Below are 16,168 nucleotides of genomic sequence, written 5' to 3'. Positions count from 1 at the left end.
GCTTCCAGAACAGACGACATCACCTCGTGGCAGCCACTGACGGGCCAGACAGCGTATGAGCCAGGACAGGCCTGCGAACATGCATGGAAGTAGGCCGCGGATCACAAATGCACGTCTTCTCAGCGTATAATTAGTATGGCATGAATAAAAGCGCCATTTAAATGAGACTTCCGGCGAAACCGTCGAGTGATTTGTGCTCAAGTTTTGCACAGGCATATAATTTCGCAGTGCGTCCAGTTTAACACCATATTTGCAAGCAGTAGTTGTCTGTTTCGCTTATAGTGACGCCAAAGTACGAGGCCCCTGCGGCAACGCTACTCAAGAAATGTCGATTTTGCTGCAACTGAACGATGGCGCCATCTGCCACCGCTACAGTGAAATATGGTTTCCACCTCATAGTTAAGATGTTTGCGTCACTGATCCGTTACTTTAGTTCCGTTGCAGGAACGCGCACCTCCAGCTACGCGGTTCTCGTGCGCCATTTGATTGAGCATGGCTACAGTGCCTAGAATACTTTAGCATGGCGGAGTGAAAGGAAATATGTGCTTGGAGCTGCGCGCTCGCTACTGTGTCGCTACCAGTTGTGGCGTCGTCACGTGAGGTAACGTTAGGCGCAGATGAGAAGTTCCTGCGTTGCCTCGGAGATCGGGCGCGCTTCTCGTTTTATTGCGATATCAAATATATGGACTACTCCAGGCGTGTTTTTTGCCATCGGCGTCGCCGTGATAACATCGTAGCCCCGCCATGCTGAATGTGCGAGTGAATGCTCGTGAGGGAATTAAGCCGACGATCGCGGCTCAATCTGGGAGAAAAGCTGAGAGGAAACGCGCCGTCTTTCGTCGCGCGAGAGGCCGTGGGGGGGATGGTACGCAGTTTATTGTGCGCCTAAGACAACAGCGTGTATTATACCGTTCCGCGTGGGCGGTGACTAGCGGTTTGACAGTTGCGTCACTGTACCTCTGTGAGTTCAGTGAGCGGAGACACTTCAAACTTGACAAGCGCCGGTGGGCTGCGGCCTTTGACATAGGCGAGGATGTAGATGACGGTGATGGCCACGGCGGGCAGCGCGATCAACAGAAAACACAGGCCGCCCACCGACGTCTTCTCGTAGCTCTCGTCCGTGGAGACCGGCATGTACAAAGCATGGAGCGCGGCACTCCAGTCGCCTGCGAGGTTCCCACAGGTTCTCTTGCACGGGAGCAGCGCCCATCCCCACCACACCTCCGACAGCCCCGAGGGCCGACTCCACTGTGATATGGCAAACTATAAGCCTGTGTTTCCGAATAGCAAAAAAAAAATTGTCTTCGAGGGTGAAATGAGCCAGATGCTGCAACCCCTCCTCCACGTAGACATGCACTCAAAAAATACTTGCAGAGCCACTAGAACTGCCGGCCCGTGTTCAAAAAAAGAAAGCTAAACCGGCGTATTCATTCTTTGGAGATTATTGGCGACGTTGATGTGATTAGCAATATTTCTTACCCTTCCTCCAGTGCAAGGTAGCAAGCCAGAATCTCTCCGGTTAACCGCCCTACCTTTCCCGCCCCGTTTATCTCTCTCTCTTTCTCTCTCACTACCAACCACAATGCCGAATGATACGACTACGCAGTATATCTTGTTGCAATGATTGCAACCTCATTTGCAACTCCGTAGCACACCCCACTATCACTATAATATCCTGGCTGCAACTTCATTGCGATGGCTATCCATCAAGCGGCCGCGGTCAAGGCGGAGGTGTCTGTTGCGGATAGGGCCGGTGCTATAGCTTTATATATATATATATATATATATATATATATATATATATATATATCCCTTGTGTCTGTCCGTCTAATGAGGTACGTATTGGTCAGTTATTGGCACATTATCACATACCCAGTGCCGAAGTTCTCTGTTCGAGCACATACCCAGTAACCAGCGTAGTTATTTACCATACAGCAACCAGCAACAAGTTGTCTATTTGGGGAAACGCCCAATGGCCCATGTTGTCTGCTTGGAACGACAGCTAGCGGTCATCACATGCGAAGTGGCCCAATCTTGTAGACAAATTGGGTCACTGGGTATGTGAGAACGGTAAGACACACACAGCAAATTCGGCAAGTTCCCAAGGAAGGTAATTGCATCAAAAGTTCGTATACTAGACGTGCATACGTAATAACAGGTGCCAGCCAATCGCACTGTTGCAAGTTTATTATAGCGAAAGCGGCCAGTAAAGCCCTAATGTGAACAAACGCAAGGTGGATTCGGCCCCTGAGCTCTACGTTTGAGCATTACCTAGCATTACGAGACACGAGCTAGACAGCCGCGGACATCTCACCTATGGTGTCTGGAGATGGTACTAGGGGTGTCCCGGGATGCATCACGTAAGTACTTTGCGCGCCGATCTCGAGCAACTGTTGACCTGCAACCTGACGTTCTGGCACAGGCGTCCCCGGGGCCATCGGCTCCGCTTCGTTCTTAGCCGCGGGTGGGGACGCAGCCGCTACGTCGACGTCGTCCACTTTAGTCGGCGACGTTACCGGAAGCAGCGCCGACAAGGCACCGCCGGTCGCCTCGTCGCCGCAGAGAGGTTCTTGCCGCTCGACGGTTCGGCCGTCAGGCAAGATCTTACCGGCGTCCGCAACGCGGACTTCGGTGACGGTTGCGGATCCTGCGGAGTCCGGGTGCGAATTATTTGTTCTACTAACAGCAGTTGAGTGCTCGCCCGCAGTAGTCGTCGCCGGGGAGCTTCTTTTCGCAGGGGCTCGTTCCGTGGACTCCGCAGCTACATCGAAGCTGTCCTCGAGGAACGTTGTTCCCTGGACAGAGGACTCGTCCTCTGTTGGCACACTTCGTGATACCTTTCTAATTGTGTCCTTGTTTGAACAAGGCTGTTGATGCATCGTTGCAGGCCGTCGTCTTCGTCTTGGCGCTTAGCAGAGCAAGTAATTATAATGATGATGCTTCTAGGCATTAGTATAGATCTACCCACAACAGCGGCGGACCACTGTCCCGGCTGCTGCTGGCCTGATCCTGATATCGCGGCTCAGCCAAAAGTAATATTTTAGCTTGAAAAAACTAGCTCTTATTTTCCACTTAGCCCAGCATTTACATTACCAAAGCAAAATAATTAAGCTGTGAGGCTCGATTCACTTTCGGAAGTGAAGGCGCACGGCCGCGTTTTTTCTTTTCTTTTTTTCTTTAGCGCGTCGGCCGCGCAGACGTGCGGTCGCGACACTAAAAAAAAAAAGTTGTAGTACACGCTAATGAGAGTACACTTACATTTGCAGTCGAATTCCGCCATTTTCTCAAATTTTGCCATGTTGGCGTTTTTAGCCAATACAGAGGCCGTAGCTGCCCTGTGAGTGAATCATGGGACGTGTTCTGCGACGATCACTTCGAAGATATCGCATTCGCGCGACGTAGTGCTCAACCAATCAGCTGATCCGATTTTGCTCAACCAGCCAATCAGGACGCGCCTGACGGCCAAGGCGATACTGCCGCCCAAAGTGATCGTCGCAGAATACGTCTTCGTAGCTGACAGACCGGCGACACTGACATCATGACGGAAATTGACTATGTCGTAGTAAAGAATAGTAAAGAAACGGTAAAGAACACAATCGATGTACCTACTTTAAACTGGCTAGTTGGTTATACCCCTGTCACACAGGCAAACTTAAATGCACTTCACCGCTAGAGCCATTCGCAGGCTGCCACACGAGAATGCTTAGTGATGCTTGCTGCAGAGCGCACTCATCGGTGGGTGTGTTCGGCGAAGTGTGTAGCCTCGTTAGCAATGAGTAAAATACGAGTAAAGTAATATTGAAAACATAGTCAGGAGTAATCTTTAATAGAATTTTTTTAAATATTGCTAACGTTACAAGGTAATGTGCCACACTACCAAAAAAAGAAAAAAAACAGCAAATAACTACTCTTGTTCTCAGGCTGTTTACGGCCACGCTCCCAATCGCCATCGCTACCAATTTGAAAGAACACTTTACCATGTAGCAGCACACCACCAAAATGACACTCAGTGCACTGAAGTGCACTTGCTCAAAGTGCCCTTTAGTTTTTCCAAGTGACAGGGGTATTGCGATATGCGACCCACTCTGAGGAATCGGCCCTGAATCAAATGGGGAAGGATGAATAATATAAAGGAAACATTGGGGAATATAAGCTGAAAAAAAATTCTTCTCAATGCACGCCTACTATGGCTCACCAGTTTAAAGACTTGAGCACAAAAATAAAAAGTACTCGTACATTTCAACACTTTAATATCTGAGCTTTAAAACACAACCCACTACCTCCTGTAGTAGGTTGCGCAATTTAACTTGGTACCAACTAATTAAGTATCCTGGCTCACGTCTCCCTACGAGAGGATGTGTCAAGCTATATCATCCGTTGACTGAACGTTCTGCACTAACCTAATATACTGTAGTTCAAAGAAATCTTGTCGACTTCACTATTTCTTATTGAACAAGCATTATAATGTTTGTAGACTAAAGGAACAGATCTCGATTCATTCTGTAAGTCTCGACATGCACAGCATATGGGACTTCTCTCAATTTTTCATTTGGCACTAGAAATGTAAAGTCCATCCAAGATCTGCACCCTTGCAACGTAAAACATAGGTGACCTGGTGGCTGCCTAGATTGGTCCCTGAACCTTTATGTCATCCTATAGAAGCAAGGAAATTGCTTTCACTGAACCAAATTAAAATTAACCTTCAGCATTAAAGACATGCTTGAAATTGTGTACTTATGTGTATTTATATATTGAGTGAATGAAACACTGTTTCATTTATAGGACAATTTATTTTGACCACATTATGCATCGGAAAATGTATGTTCAGAAATAAGTTTGAAGACCATGGCATCAGCACCTACTACAGCAGCTTAATAGCTGTAGAACTCTGCTGCCGAGCTTGAGGTCACTGGTTCAATCCCTGCCGCGGTGGATGGATTTTGGTGGGGGTGAAATGCAAAAATGCTAGTGTACTTAAATTTAGGCGCACATTAAAGAACTTGAAGTGGTAAAAATTAATCCGGAGTCACCCACTACGGCATGCCTCATAATTAGGTCTTGGTTTGGGCATGTAAACCCCATGCACAATTCATACTTAATTTAGGCTGCGGCAACAGCAAAAAAATTTGTTTCTTTTATTAGTCAAACATGCACACAAAGGCTGTGCTGTTAAAACATTGACTGCTCCGTTTGGCGTTTGGCATGGTTGCAGGCCATGGCAAAAGACAGCTTCAAGAACATGCGCCTTTTCATACGGCATACTCCCCAATCATAAGAGGTATTGTAAATATTAAGAAGCAGGCAGCAAACGCAATTACTACCTTAACGACAATGTGGACCAATGGAGTGAACACCTGAAAAGATGTAATGCCTTTTTGGTGGCGTTGTGTGTGTGACGCTGCCATAAAGCTTCTTGCTCCCCATTCTGCGGGCCCAGTTTCAATTCCTTATAAGGGGTGGCATTTTTTCCTCCTAAATTTGTTTTCTTTTTTTCATTGAGGCCAAATATATTGCCAGGCCAGAGTGGATACAGGTAGGCAAAGAAAAACTGTCACATTTGATAGTTTTGCTATAAAATATTTCATGAGATGATGGCCTTACACACCGGACACATTCCACATCTTGCTCAAAAGGCATTACAGGGCCCCTTAGAGTACATTTGTCACAAGAAAGCTAGTAACACGTTTATTTCTAACAAAAAGACAGGTAACATGACTCTCTGGCACTGTTTCACTCAGTTATCCTGGTGGCCATCCCATCTGGCGACCACCAAGGACATGCAGGTGAAGGTGGTAGACAGACTGGCAGCCTTGCTTCCCATTGTTGACCACTGCAAAGCAAGGAAAAAAAATATCCTTTCACTCAGAAGCAAAATATATACAAAAATGACTCGGGCATGTCACTGTCTTCAAATATTTAATGTTTGGTCACTGCACAGTGAGATGACCTGATGAATGGGGACAACAAGCAGACAGCCCTCTCCCAAAACAGCGGCACAGCTTCTTAAAAAAAATGGAGCTAGCTCTGCTGCATCAGTCGACTCATGTCACTGCCTGGAAATTTCCTACCCTCATCACATTCCCTAATTTACTGCTGCCTTTCAGTGAATTTCCCTTTCCTCAACAGTTGTTTAGTTATTCTAATAGGCCACTGGTTATCTGCTTGCACATTACATTACCTGCCGAACTCCACTTCTTACTCTAAATATCAACTGAGACATCAGCTTGCCATGTCTACTCTATAATTCATAATGCTGCCATCTAGTCACTCAAGTGAGTACTGAGAAATCTTCATGAAGTTGCAGAAACTCTACCATGTACCCTGCAATAAAAACACAACATTTAGTAAATATGAAGTGTGGGAACAGTATTTTAACTTGATACCGAAGCTAGTATGCACACGTAAATGTGGACCTGGTGCTGACATCATTGTGACATCATAACAAAGGTTAAACATTGTGGACATGTAACAATGAACCTATCTATGATAAGGTGCTCATAAAACTATCAACAAGTGTGCTGCACACATTTTTTTTTACTAAGCTCGCATGTGCCAGCCACAGAAATCACAGGATCAGGGCAAACTGAAGTACCATGATGTCATTATGCATCTACCTCCTGGGTACTCAAGCCAGAAATGGTTCACAGAATTGAGTACAGCCAAACCACATTAGAGTAAACACGGAAATAAGAAATTATCAGGTTTAATGAAGTAAATAACATTGTGCCCTGCTGATATTACGGCGTAACATATATATGTTTATAATGAATATCGGATATAATAAAAGTGTTGTATCACCTGCGACTTTGTCATAACAAGAGTCAACTGTACTACAGTGAATTATCTGAAGCATTTTTTCTACTAGTTAGAGGCCTTCATTCAAAGCAAAAATGACAATCCGAAAATGTCATCCGAGTACTCGCTTAATTATTGGTGCATCATCTTCCATTCTGTCACTTTGTTGTGCAGCCCTTAGCTTACCTTCAAATTTTTTTGCTATCCTCAATGTTTCAGATCCATAGGTCAGTACTGGCAAGACAGTGGTTATATGCATTTCTTTTCAAGGATGCTGGTAAGCAGCTATTCATGACATGGGAACGCTAAATGCACTCCAACTCTACTGTTACTCATCTGCAGATTTCTTTGTCACAGACATAATGGCACAAAAACACAGTGGTACCTAGCCTGTAGCCATCCTGAAGGTTTTCTTGTGCTGCAACCTTCTTGGCTGTGAGCATCAAGTGGCCCAGCAGCTACATTGCAGAAGGAAAGAAAACAAATATTGCCCAACATTAGCAAAACAATCATGTGAGCACCTTGAAATTGACGAGAAACACAAAGCCCCATCTATAGTTAGTAACAAAAAAGAAAACAGCAAGATGGCTGACACCACAGCTACAGAGGCCTTTCAGAAACCAGATTGCACATGCTTGTACAGGCAACACTGCATGTTTAAAATGCATCACACTTGAAGCACCAAGGTGTCAGGAACCAAGTGGGGAAGCCACAACAAATGCTGAACAACAGATGTCTAACACAGCTGATTCGAGCCTTTCCTTTTACCCTTTGCAATAATGAAGTGACCCTCCATCATGTCATTTGTCCAGGAGGCCATCATACTGACACAGTGGTAACATTCTCTGCCACCAGATGGCCCCACCACTCCATGAGTGATCACTGATGACATTTTCAGATGACAATTCGAGCACAGCATGTGAAAATTATGCAGAAGCCATTGGGCACGTTCTGTTAGAATGTCACAGTACTAATTAAATGATAAATGTAGTTATTTTGCCTAAGGCCCTGGGTTTAAACGGGCCCTCAAACAATTTTGACAATTTTGTACAAATGTACTGAGTCATAGGAGTAGGTCCTTCTGATCATTAATTGGTGCATCGAAGTGCTCCGTGTAAAGCATGTAATTTATTATAAGGTTTTAAAAATATGCATCGCTACTGACTGCAGCATTTCACTCGGCTGAGTTTTCAGCCGCCCCTGACCAGGTGATGTGAGGTGACCATATGACGCCAGAAGGGCAAGCTATCCGACTTGTTGCCCAGGGCGTGTCATTGATAATTTTTGCAACTTTATGTCAAACAATTGTTGTTCGTAATAGTTGGAATGTTATTTAATTTGTTCTTATCAAAAATAAAATAGCAGAAAGATAAAGCAAAATGACAATTTACCACTACGTGCAAGACTTCAGGCCCACAGCAAGTACCATCTGCTTGTGTCACAACGTGCTCCGCAACATTACTAGGAGCTATGTGTTGACAAGAGCTCCACGGTTAACCCTCGTTGCGTTTTGGGCTGCAAACATAGTGACTGGCAATACGTAAAGCTGCGACATCGTGCCCATTCACAAGGCAGCAGATGAGCGAAGTGGCTGCAGCGCATCGGACTGTCGGTATCCAATCGGCACGAGGATTTGTGCATTTGCAGCCATTACTTTATGCAGGAGGGTTACTACCACAATAGTGTTTCGCATGTCCAGTATTCAGGTAAATGAAAGCACAAGTGGTCGGGCCTGGGCATTTCATGGGATGAGCAGAGGTGCAAACATGAACAGTCTGCCCAGTGCAGTCACTTGGTGGCAAAGAGCTCAACTAAACAGAACTAATGTAGCAGTAACGAAATGTATTCGTTGCTACTGGTGTAAATTTGTGGCAGGAGTGTACTCATGAACTCATAGTTCTTGTAAATGTTTACAATGTTTTACATTTGGTTAGAGTGATATTAGCTCTTTGTTAGGCTGGTTAAGCTCTGCACCACCAGGTGGCCAGACCATGCAGACCGATCAGTCCACTCACGTATGTCTACACTAAAGCTCCTTCATCACAGCAATAGCTGTATGGAGGGGCTTTAGTTTACGCCTCCACCCATCCATCAAAACGCTCGGCTCACCTGTGGTTACCGGAATACAGGACATGCTCGGTACTGCGACAGAATGCTCCCAACGCACGCTGCTTCAATAGCTCTCGCTTGGGATCGACTGACAGGCGGCTGGCGGAGAGGTTCGAGAAGCTCCGCGCGCTGGCTCCAAAACAACCGGAAGCAGACGACACGGCGTCCCGTTATGCGACAGAGCTAGTGAAGGTGAAGCTTAGTGCCGATCGCTCGGCAAACAAGTTGAGAAGAAAATGAATGAACTTGTAATCATCCATAGCTCTCTTAATATGAGATGCTTCACACAAATTGTGGTTTGAATGATTTACTGTAGCTGTGCTTTATGTGTCTACAAAATTTGTCTAAACTGTTTCAGGGACCCTTTAAAAGAAAGAAGAAGACACAGAAATTAATCTATGGTAGAGACTAGAGAAGCCAACTGAAAAACTGCTGACACAAACAAAAGAAAAGCAGGCAATGAAGCAGTATTTCTATATTGAGTATTGTGGCTTAGGGCACAAGAGTATTAAAAAAGATTCACTATATAAAGGTAAAAAGAACACGTTTGATGGCATGCACCACCATCCCATTTCAGAGCAAGTGTTGATAGTGAAGAACGATAAGGAAAGCCAAAAGCACAGGTTAAGAATCACACTATTTATTGGCAAGCACGTATGTAATTTACATGTCTCACCAAATGTTCCAGGGTAATTCCATACATTCAAAAATGTTCAAATTGTGCACACATCGCATATTGTGTTGATCAGATCCCTTGCTATAAAATTGGCCACAATGTTCAAACGATTTGGGATACTGCAGGCACATACTGTGCTGTGCGACAACTTGATAACTATAATAATCTGGAATGAACAGACACCAACAAAAAGCAAAGCACTCACACAGGACAGTATCATAATCATGAGATTTGTCCACTTTTGCTTTTGTTGGAGGCGCTGCCAAGTTGTGCCATAAAGAAATTCACCCAGCAGCCATGATGATTACTCTTGCGCAAGAGTAAGGAGAAAAGTTTCAAGTATTTTGAGAACTTGAAGGATAGCGCAGGATATATTTTGATTGAATCTGCTGGCTCCCTGCTGCATGTACAGGTGTTCCTGTGATAACCCTCTTAGGGTTGCAGCAGGTATTAATAAATATTTTGCTCAGGTGTTCAGGACAGTATTCTTTATCCATGTTCACAAAGTGTTGAGCATTGCAGGGTCATTTTAAAGTAAGTAAAGCATGGGTAATATGAAAATAAAAAATGTAGGTAGCAGCATTACCTGAACGTCTTCCTCAGTGGCCGAGTCGAGCATGGGAAGTGCCTTCCTTGGTATCACCAGAAAGTGTACGGGAGCCTGAGGATTCACATCCCGAAAGGCAATGCACTGCATACAGAAGATTAAGAACTGCAGTCTGCCATGTATACAGGTCCAATTTTAGATGAACAGTTTTACAAGTGAGGTGGCCGGGTGACAAGCAAACTGTGTTACATCAGCAATGTACAATGATGATACTCATTGTAATCAGTACAGTGTTTTCATTGTAAATAAATGCTTTACTGCTGTCACGACCATCTTCTAACACATAACTAGTGATATGTGTTCATGACACTCATTCTGATCATCGCAGCACTTTTTATAGCTTGCGCAAGCACACAGATGCGCTAATAGGATTGTTGCTCAGTGCTGATCTCAGCATGAACTGGACAAACAGCCCAACGAGTTGTGCAAAATTGTTTGCTTTGTTCACTAAGCAATGACCAGTAAAGACTGGTACTTGTTGAGGCTGCTCAAGTTCAGCTGAAGCCTGGCTGATGTCACCCTTGCATAGCATTTAACATTTAAGAGGAAGCTTTAGTTCTGGGCCTCCTACCTAAGTACATAGGAAAGAAGAAATCACTTTTCTCGGCAACCACTGCACCAAATTTGATAGGTTTGTTGCATTTGAAAGAAAAGGTTAAGATCTAGTGACTGTTCATGGAGAATTTCTTATTTAGGTCGTCAATTCTTTAACAGAATTTGACAAAAATTGCAAATTATTTAGAAAACGAAACTATCAAGTTTATAGCGCTCTAACTCAGCAGTGAAAATGATATCACAGCTCTGTAAATTCCACCTAATAGTAAATCTAAGGCGGACGAAATTGATATATTATACATGGCTTTCAAATAGACCACTAATTTGTGAGTACAACTTTCACAAGACCCTTGTAAACAATGCAACAAATTTATGTTAGACATATATTGACATATCAAATTTGTCTGCTTTGGATGCTCTAATGGATGAAGTTTCCAGGACTGCAATATCTATTATAGGTGCAGCACTAAGACTTTGTAAGCTTCGAGCTTCTATTCTTTTTAAACTTACGAATTTTTTAAAATTTCATAGAAAAAATTCAGGCCCTAAATCGAAATTCTGCTTCCAACAGTCACTAGAATTTACCTTTCGCTCTTAAATTTAACAAATTTCATTAAAATCTGCCAAGTGGCTATCTCAAAAAAGTGTTTCTGCATCTTACATATATTTGAATAGGCAGTATCAGAGTTGGGGCCGAGCTAAAGCTTCCTCTTAACAATGGCTGCTACCTCCTGCAGCTGTTCCCATCATACTGGCCAAAGTTGACAAGGAAGGTTTTACCAACACTATAGATTTTACAGTCAGAAACATACCTTTGTCGATAGGGGGGAAGGCTTAATCCTTTACCTCCTGTTGGCAAGTATAGTCATGAAATTTTGTACCAATATAACCAATGACAACTATAGTTGTCATAAACAAAAATTTGTCACACAGTGAACCTATGACAACTATACTCTTCCTGTTGCATCTAGTTGCGATTCCTGACACTAGATGGCCACACTTGTCCATGTTGTTCCATTTGTGTCTTGCCTTTCATTATATTGCCACCACTGACACCCACACATAAAGCATGGCTGCCTCCTTGAAGGGAAGTAATGAAAGCGCACGTCAAAGTAAGTATTTGATGACTCCTCATTGGACCACAGCTCTGTAGAATTTTGCTCAGAAACGGAAAGTGAAGTGTGCTCATCTGAGGAGTCCTATGAAAACTATTCTATGGATGGCCCAGAGGACCTTGCGGTTGTCCGCGAGTCTACCACACGAAGACAGCCTACTTATTGCTTTTGGAGCTGTGTAAAAGTAGCCACTATTCATGTGCACGTTTTTGCAACGTTTAGCTTATTTCTTCTTTGTATTCTGTCTTTTTCATAGTGTATCGAGCCCTGCAAAACGCATTTTTGCAAGACACCAGGGCCATGCAGTGAAGCCTTCTTCAACCTATCTTATTATTCAATTTGTGAAATAAAGGAACCCCACTGAATTGAAATAATGGTGCCGTTTTATTCAGAAAAACAAGCGCTACAAACTGAGTGAAAAAAATTTCCAGTAAGTTTGGTGCAATTTTCCTCTTCTTTCGCAGTATGGAAAGGGTTAAACCCACTATGTGCCCTGATTGCTATATTCACCTATTAAGATCTGCAACATAAATGTTTTTGGTAGAACAGATATCCATAGTGTAACAAAGTGAACAGCAATTAATCTCTGCCAATATTTTCATTTTTGTAACCCCATTGATGCTTATGTAATACCCTGTAGAGGGTTGTTTAAGGTAAAAGTGAGTTATCTCTACAGCATTTGAGCGAGTGGTGTGCTGCAAAGCATGAAAAAGTAATGCTCGAGAACAGCTGCCGTGTTCAAGATGATGCTTAGGTATATTGAGGGTTAGCTGCACGGACAAGCAAGTTACGTAGTCTTGAACCCTGCACTCTTAAAGGGAGACTGAAGTGAAAAATGATTTCTTCTGCGTCAGTAAATTACCTTTCTACAACACCAAAAACACCATTCTTACAACAAGGCGTTTGGTAAGCCATAAAAAGCGTAAGAACGAAATACAGGTGGCGACGGCTACTTGAAGTTCCCGCACCTGGTGGCTGTGATGTCTTAGATTTTGATGGCATCTTCTAGGGCCTACCAATAAATAGCGGTACAGATAGACTACGTTGTGTTCTAAAGGAACCAAATATTAAACATGGCAAGTCTCGGGAACCTTTACTCGGCCAACACGGCCCAAATGCGAAAACATACTTTGGAATTCCTGACATCACACTGACGTACAGGCGCGAAATTCAAATACTGATACTTGGACCTTCATTTTCTCATCTAATAATCAAACTATTTCTTTTTAGATGACTGCCTGCAGGGTTCTCAAACAATGCTTCGTCAGTCTAAACTGATTTATTGCTTCGCTTTAGCATCCCTTTAAATAAGTTTCTACCCTTTGGGGGCTTATCTTCTCCCACAATAATAATTGTCATCTGCCTTGTTTACATTTCTTTTCTTAAAAACTCTGTGCTCACTCACTATACTTTCCTGTCAAGAACGCTACATCACGCTGATGACGTACATGTTCATGGCCTGGAACATTTGTTAAGGGACCCTGAAATGATTTTGACAATTTTGTACAAATGTACCGAGTCGTTAGAGTAGGTCCTTCTGATCATTAATTGACATATCTAAGTGCTCCACGTAAAGCGTGTAATTTATTATAGGGTTTTAAATATGTACATCATTGCTGATTGCAGCACATCGCTTGGCTGAATTTTAAGCTGCCCCTACCCATTTGACGTCATTTTCCCTAATGATGTTAGTAGGGTGAGCTACCCGATTGGCTAACCAGTGCGCGTCATCAATCATTTTTCCAACTTTACGGTGAACAAATATTGTTTGTAATAGTTGGAATGTTAGTTAATTTATTTCTATAAAAAGGAAGTAACAGAAAGTGAATGCACAAGAACCATTTCTCGCTACACTTAAGCACTTCCGGCACACAGCAAGCGTTGTCTGCTTGTGTTACAACGTGCTCCATTTTGACGAGAGCTCTGCGGCCAGAGTCAGTCTCAGTCTTTTCGTGAGCACCATGATTCAACTTTGTTGCATTGTGGGCTGCAAACGTAGCGACTGGCAATATGTCAAGCTGCGACATTGTGTCCCTCTGCAAGGCAGCAGACGAGGAGAGTTTCTGCAGCACATTGTACTATCCGATCGGCGCCAGGATTTGCGCATTTGCGGCCGTCACTTTACACCGGAAGATTACTACCACAACAGCATTTCACGAGTCCAGTATTCGGGTAAACGCAAGAGCAAGGGGACAAGGCCTGGCCTTTTGACCACGCCATTTCATGGGATGAGCAGAAGCACAAACACGAATGGTCTGCATGGTGCAACCACTTAGTGGCACATAGCTCAACCAAACACAGTAGCAGGAACGAAGCGTACTCTTCTTTGCTGCTGGTGTAAATTCTTCGCAGGAGTGTAATCGTTAACACATTGTTTTTGTAAATGTTTTACACTTAGAGCAATATTAGCACCGGAGACTGATATTAGGTGGAGACTGATCAGGCAGCTCACGTATGTCTACGCTAAAGTTCCTTCATCAGCTTGAGTTTATGCATCCACTGTTTCGTCGAAACACCCAGTTCGCCTGTGGTACGTTACCTGAATACCACACACATTCTGCGCTGTGACAGAATGCTCACAATGCACGCTCCTTCAATAGCTATCGCTTGGGGTCGACTGTCAAGCAGCTGGCGGAAAGGTTGGAGAGGCTTCGCGGATGCGCTCCTAGAGAACCAGAACTAGACGACACGATGTGCCATCATGACGCAGAGCCAGTGAAGGCGAAGCTTAGCCCCAATCGCTCGGCGAACGAGTCGAGGAGAAAGTGCATGGCTATGGGGAAGGGTAACTTGTAATCGTCCGTAGCTCTCTCAATATGAGACTCTTTATGCAAACTGTGGTGCGAATGATTAACTTTAGCTGTATCCTAAGCGTATACCAAATTTTTCTGAACTGTTTCAGGGGCCCTCCTTAAAGCAATGAGGTTCCTCGACATTCCTTCCATTCTTGTATCGCACATGCTAGCTCTGTTCACACGTTTCTATAAACATACGAGAGCAAAGAAAATGATTTACAGGCCGTATTCGATGCAGGCGAAGTATGTTTAACGCAATCGGTTTCGGAGCACTCATCGCAGAGAATTTAATACCGGTGTCACACGACCACTTACGATCGCGATCAAGCCCGATCCGGATCGAAATTCTCGACTGCAATTGGCTGCCTCGCGCAGCTTGCGCAAAGGAACCAATCGCGACCGAGAAATTCAGTCCGGGTCGGGCTTGATCGCGATTGAAATGTGCGCCGTGTGGCACCCGTATTATTTAACTTATTTTACCGCATACCGATGTGCTGGGAGCAAGATCCCCTATAGTTCCGCATAATTCTCATACCTTGTCGTCCTTGTAAATGATGTCGGCCGGTATGCTGCCGTCAAGGATCTTGGAGAAGATGGTCGGCTTGCCGACGGACGCGGTTGCATTCTTGGCCTTGGCGACTTCGTCGCTGCCGCTGCTGGACGATTTCGAACTCTGCAAGAGCACACCGGCCACCAGGCAACTCAGAAACAACAGCGGCATCATGGCGATAGCACCGGCACTAGTTTAACTGGCCAGCATACCATTCGGAGATACCGCCTTCGACAAAGAGGTCGATCGAGAACGCGAATCCGAACGCGTTGATCCAGAAAAAACGAAGCCGCCAAGTTGATGGGGAAGGGCGGCGATGTAACAACAACAAAACTCGTCCGAGCGCGTGTCCTCGGACCCGATTGTTTTTCTTTCCGCGTTGATAGCACGAGCTGCATCGTACGTGTGCCGTCGCGCACGTTCGCAACGCGAGACGGGAAGAAATCAATCTGCGATGCCCACAGCACGTTGCTGCGATCGGATTTTCGGTATCCCTCTTTTTTATCAAGCGAGCAGCGTCACTTTACATCGCATTACAAAATCCTCAGGAGATTCCACAGAAAACAGAAACCTCCGTGTTGAACCCTTTAAACTCGGTCCGGCTGGCGCGATAAACGAACAAAAAAATACACTTCGAACTTCGAATTTGAAGTTGAAAAAAGGCTACCGCAGGTCACCTGAGCCTTACCGTAAGATACAGCAGTCTCTTCTGCATACCTGAGCCTGAACATCTTAGTTGTGCGTTCAAAGGGCGAGAAAATATTGCTACACAAACTTTCCGGGCTAAATCAGCTGACGGTAGTGCCATGGTAGTGCATGCCCTGAGGGCTGCCATCTTCCATGTTCGCGGCCGCGACCTCCGAGATTTGATAACTGTTCGGCAATCTCGGAGGCCGCATTGCAACAGGTTGCAAAGCGGCAGCTGGTTTTGTTTTCGCGACTACGCAGTGGCGCTGCCTGCGCGCG

The 16,168-nt window shown here is 44.6% G+C and overlaps 1 protein-coding gene across 2 annotated transcripts; it reads right to left on the bottom strand.

Moving 5' to 3' along the window:
* Nucleotides 1-5,669: 5,669 nt before the first annotated feature.
* Nucleotides 5,670-16,108, bottom strand: LOC142563099 (putative HIT-like protein slr1234). 2 transcript variants are annotated; one of them, XM_075673626.1, is made up of 5 exons: nucleotides 15,891-16,108; nucleotides 15,188-15,325; nucleotides 10,167-10,271; nucleotides 7,181-7,253; nucleotides 5,670-5,830 (listed from the first exon to the last, which is right to left on the bottom strand). In XM_075673626.1, the coding sequence occupies exons 1-5, from the start codon at nucleotides 16,035-16,037 to the stop codon at nucleotides 5,739-5,741; spliced, it is 555 nt and encodes a 184-aa protein (XP_075529741.1). In that variant the 5' UTR covers nucleotides 16,038-16,108; the 3' UTR covers nucleotides 5,670-5,738. The 2 variants fall into 2 exon arrangements, with proteins under 2 accessions (XP_075529741.1, XP_075529740.1); XM_075673625.1 differs by lacking the exon at nucleotides 15,891-16,108 and adding an exon at nucleotides 15,415-15,808.
* Nucleotides 16,109-16,168: the final 60 nt, after the last annotated feature.

The sequence above is a fragment of the Dermacentor variabilis genome, chromosome 11 (assembly GCF_050947875.1).
Source record: "Dermacentor variabilis isolate Ectoservices chromosome 11, ASM5094787v1, whole genome shotgun sequence".
In the NCBI taxonomy this organism is placed as follows: Eukaryota; Metazoa; Arthropoda; class Arachnida; order Ixodida; family Ixodidae; genus Dermacentor; species Dermacentor variabilis.
This window is presented reverse-complemented; position numbering and strand designations above follow the sequence as displayed.

Coding starts and splice junctions, on each gene's coding strand:
- LOC142563099 (XM_075673625.1), bottom strand. CDS start 15,600: ATGCAGCTCGTGCTATCAACGCGGAAAGAAAAACAATCGGGTCCGAGG. Junction 10,272..15,187: donor TCATTTACAAGGACGACAAG/GTATGAGAATTA, acceptor TTCTGTATGCAG/TGCATTGCCTTTCGGGATGT. Junction 7,254..10,166: donor CCACTGAGGAAGACGTTCAG/GTAATGCTGCTA, acceptor TCTGCAATGTAG/CTGCTGGGCCACTTGATGCT.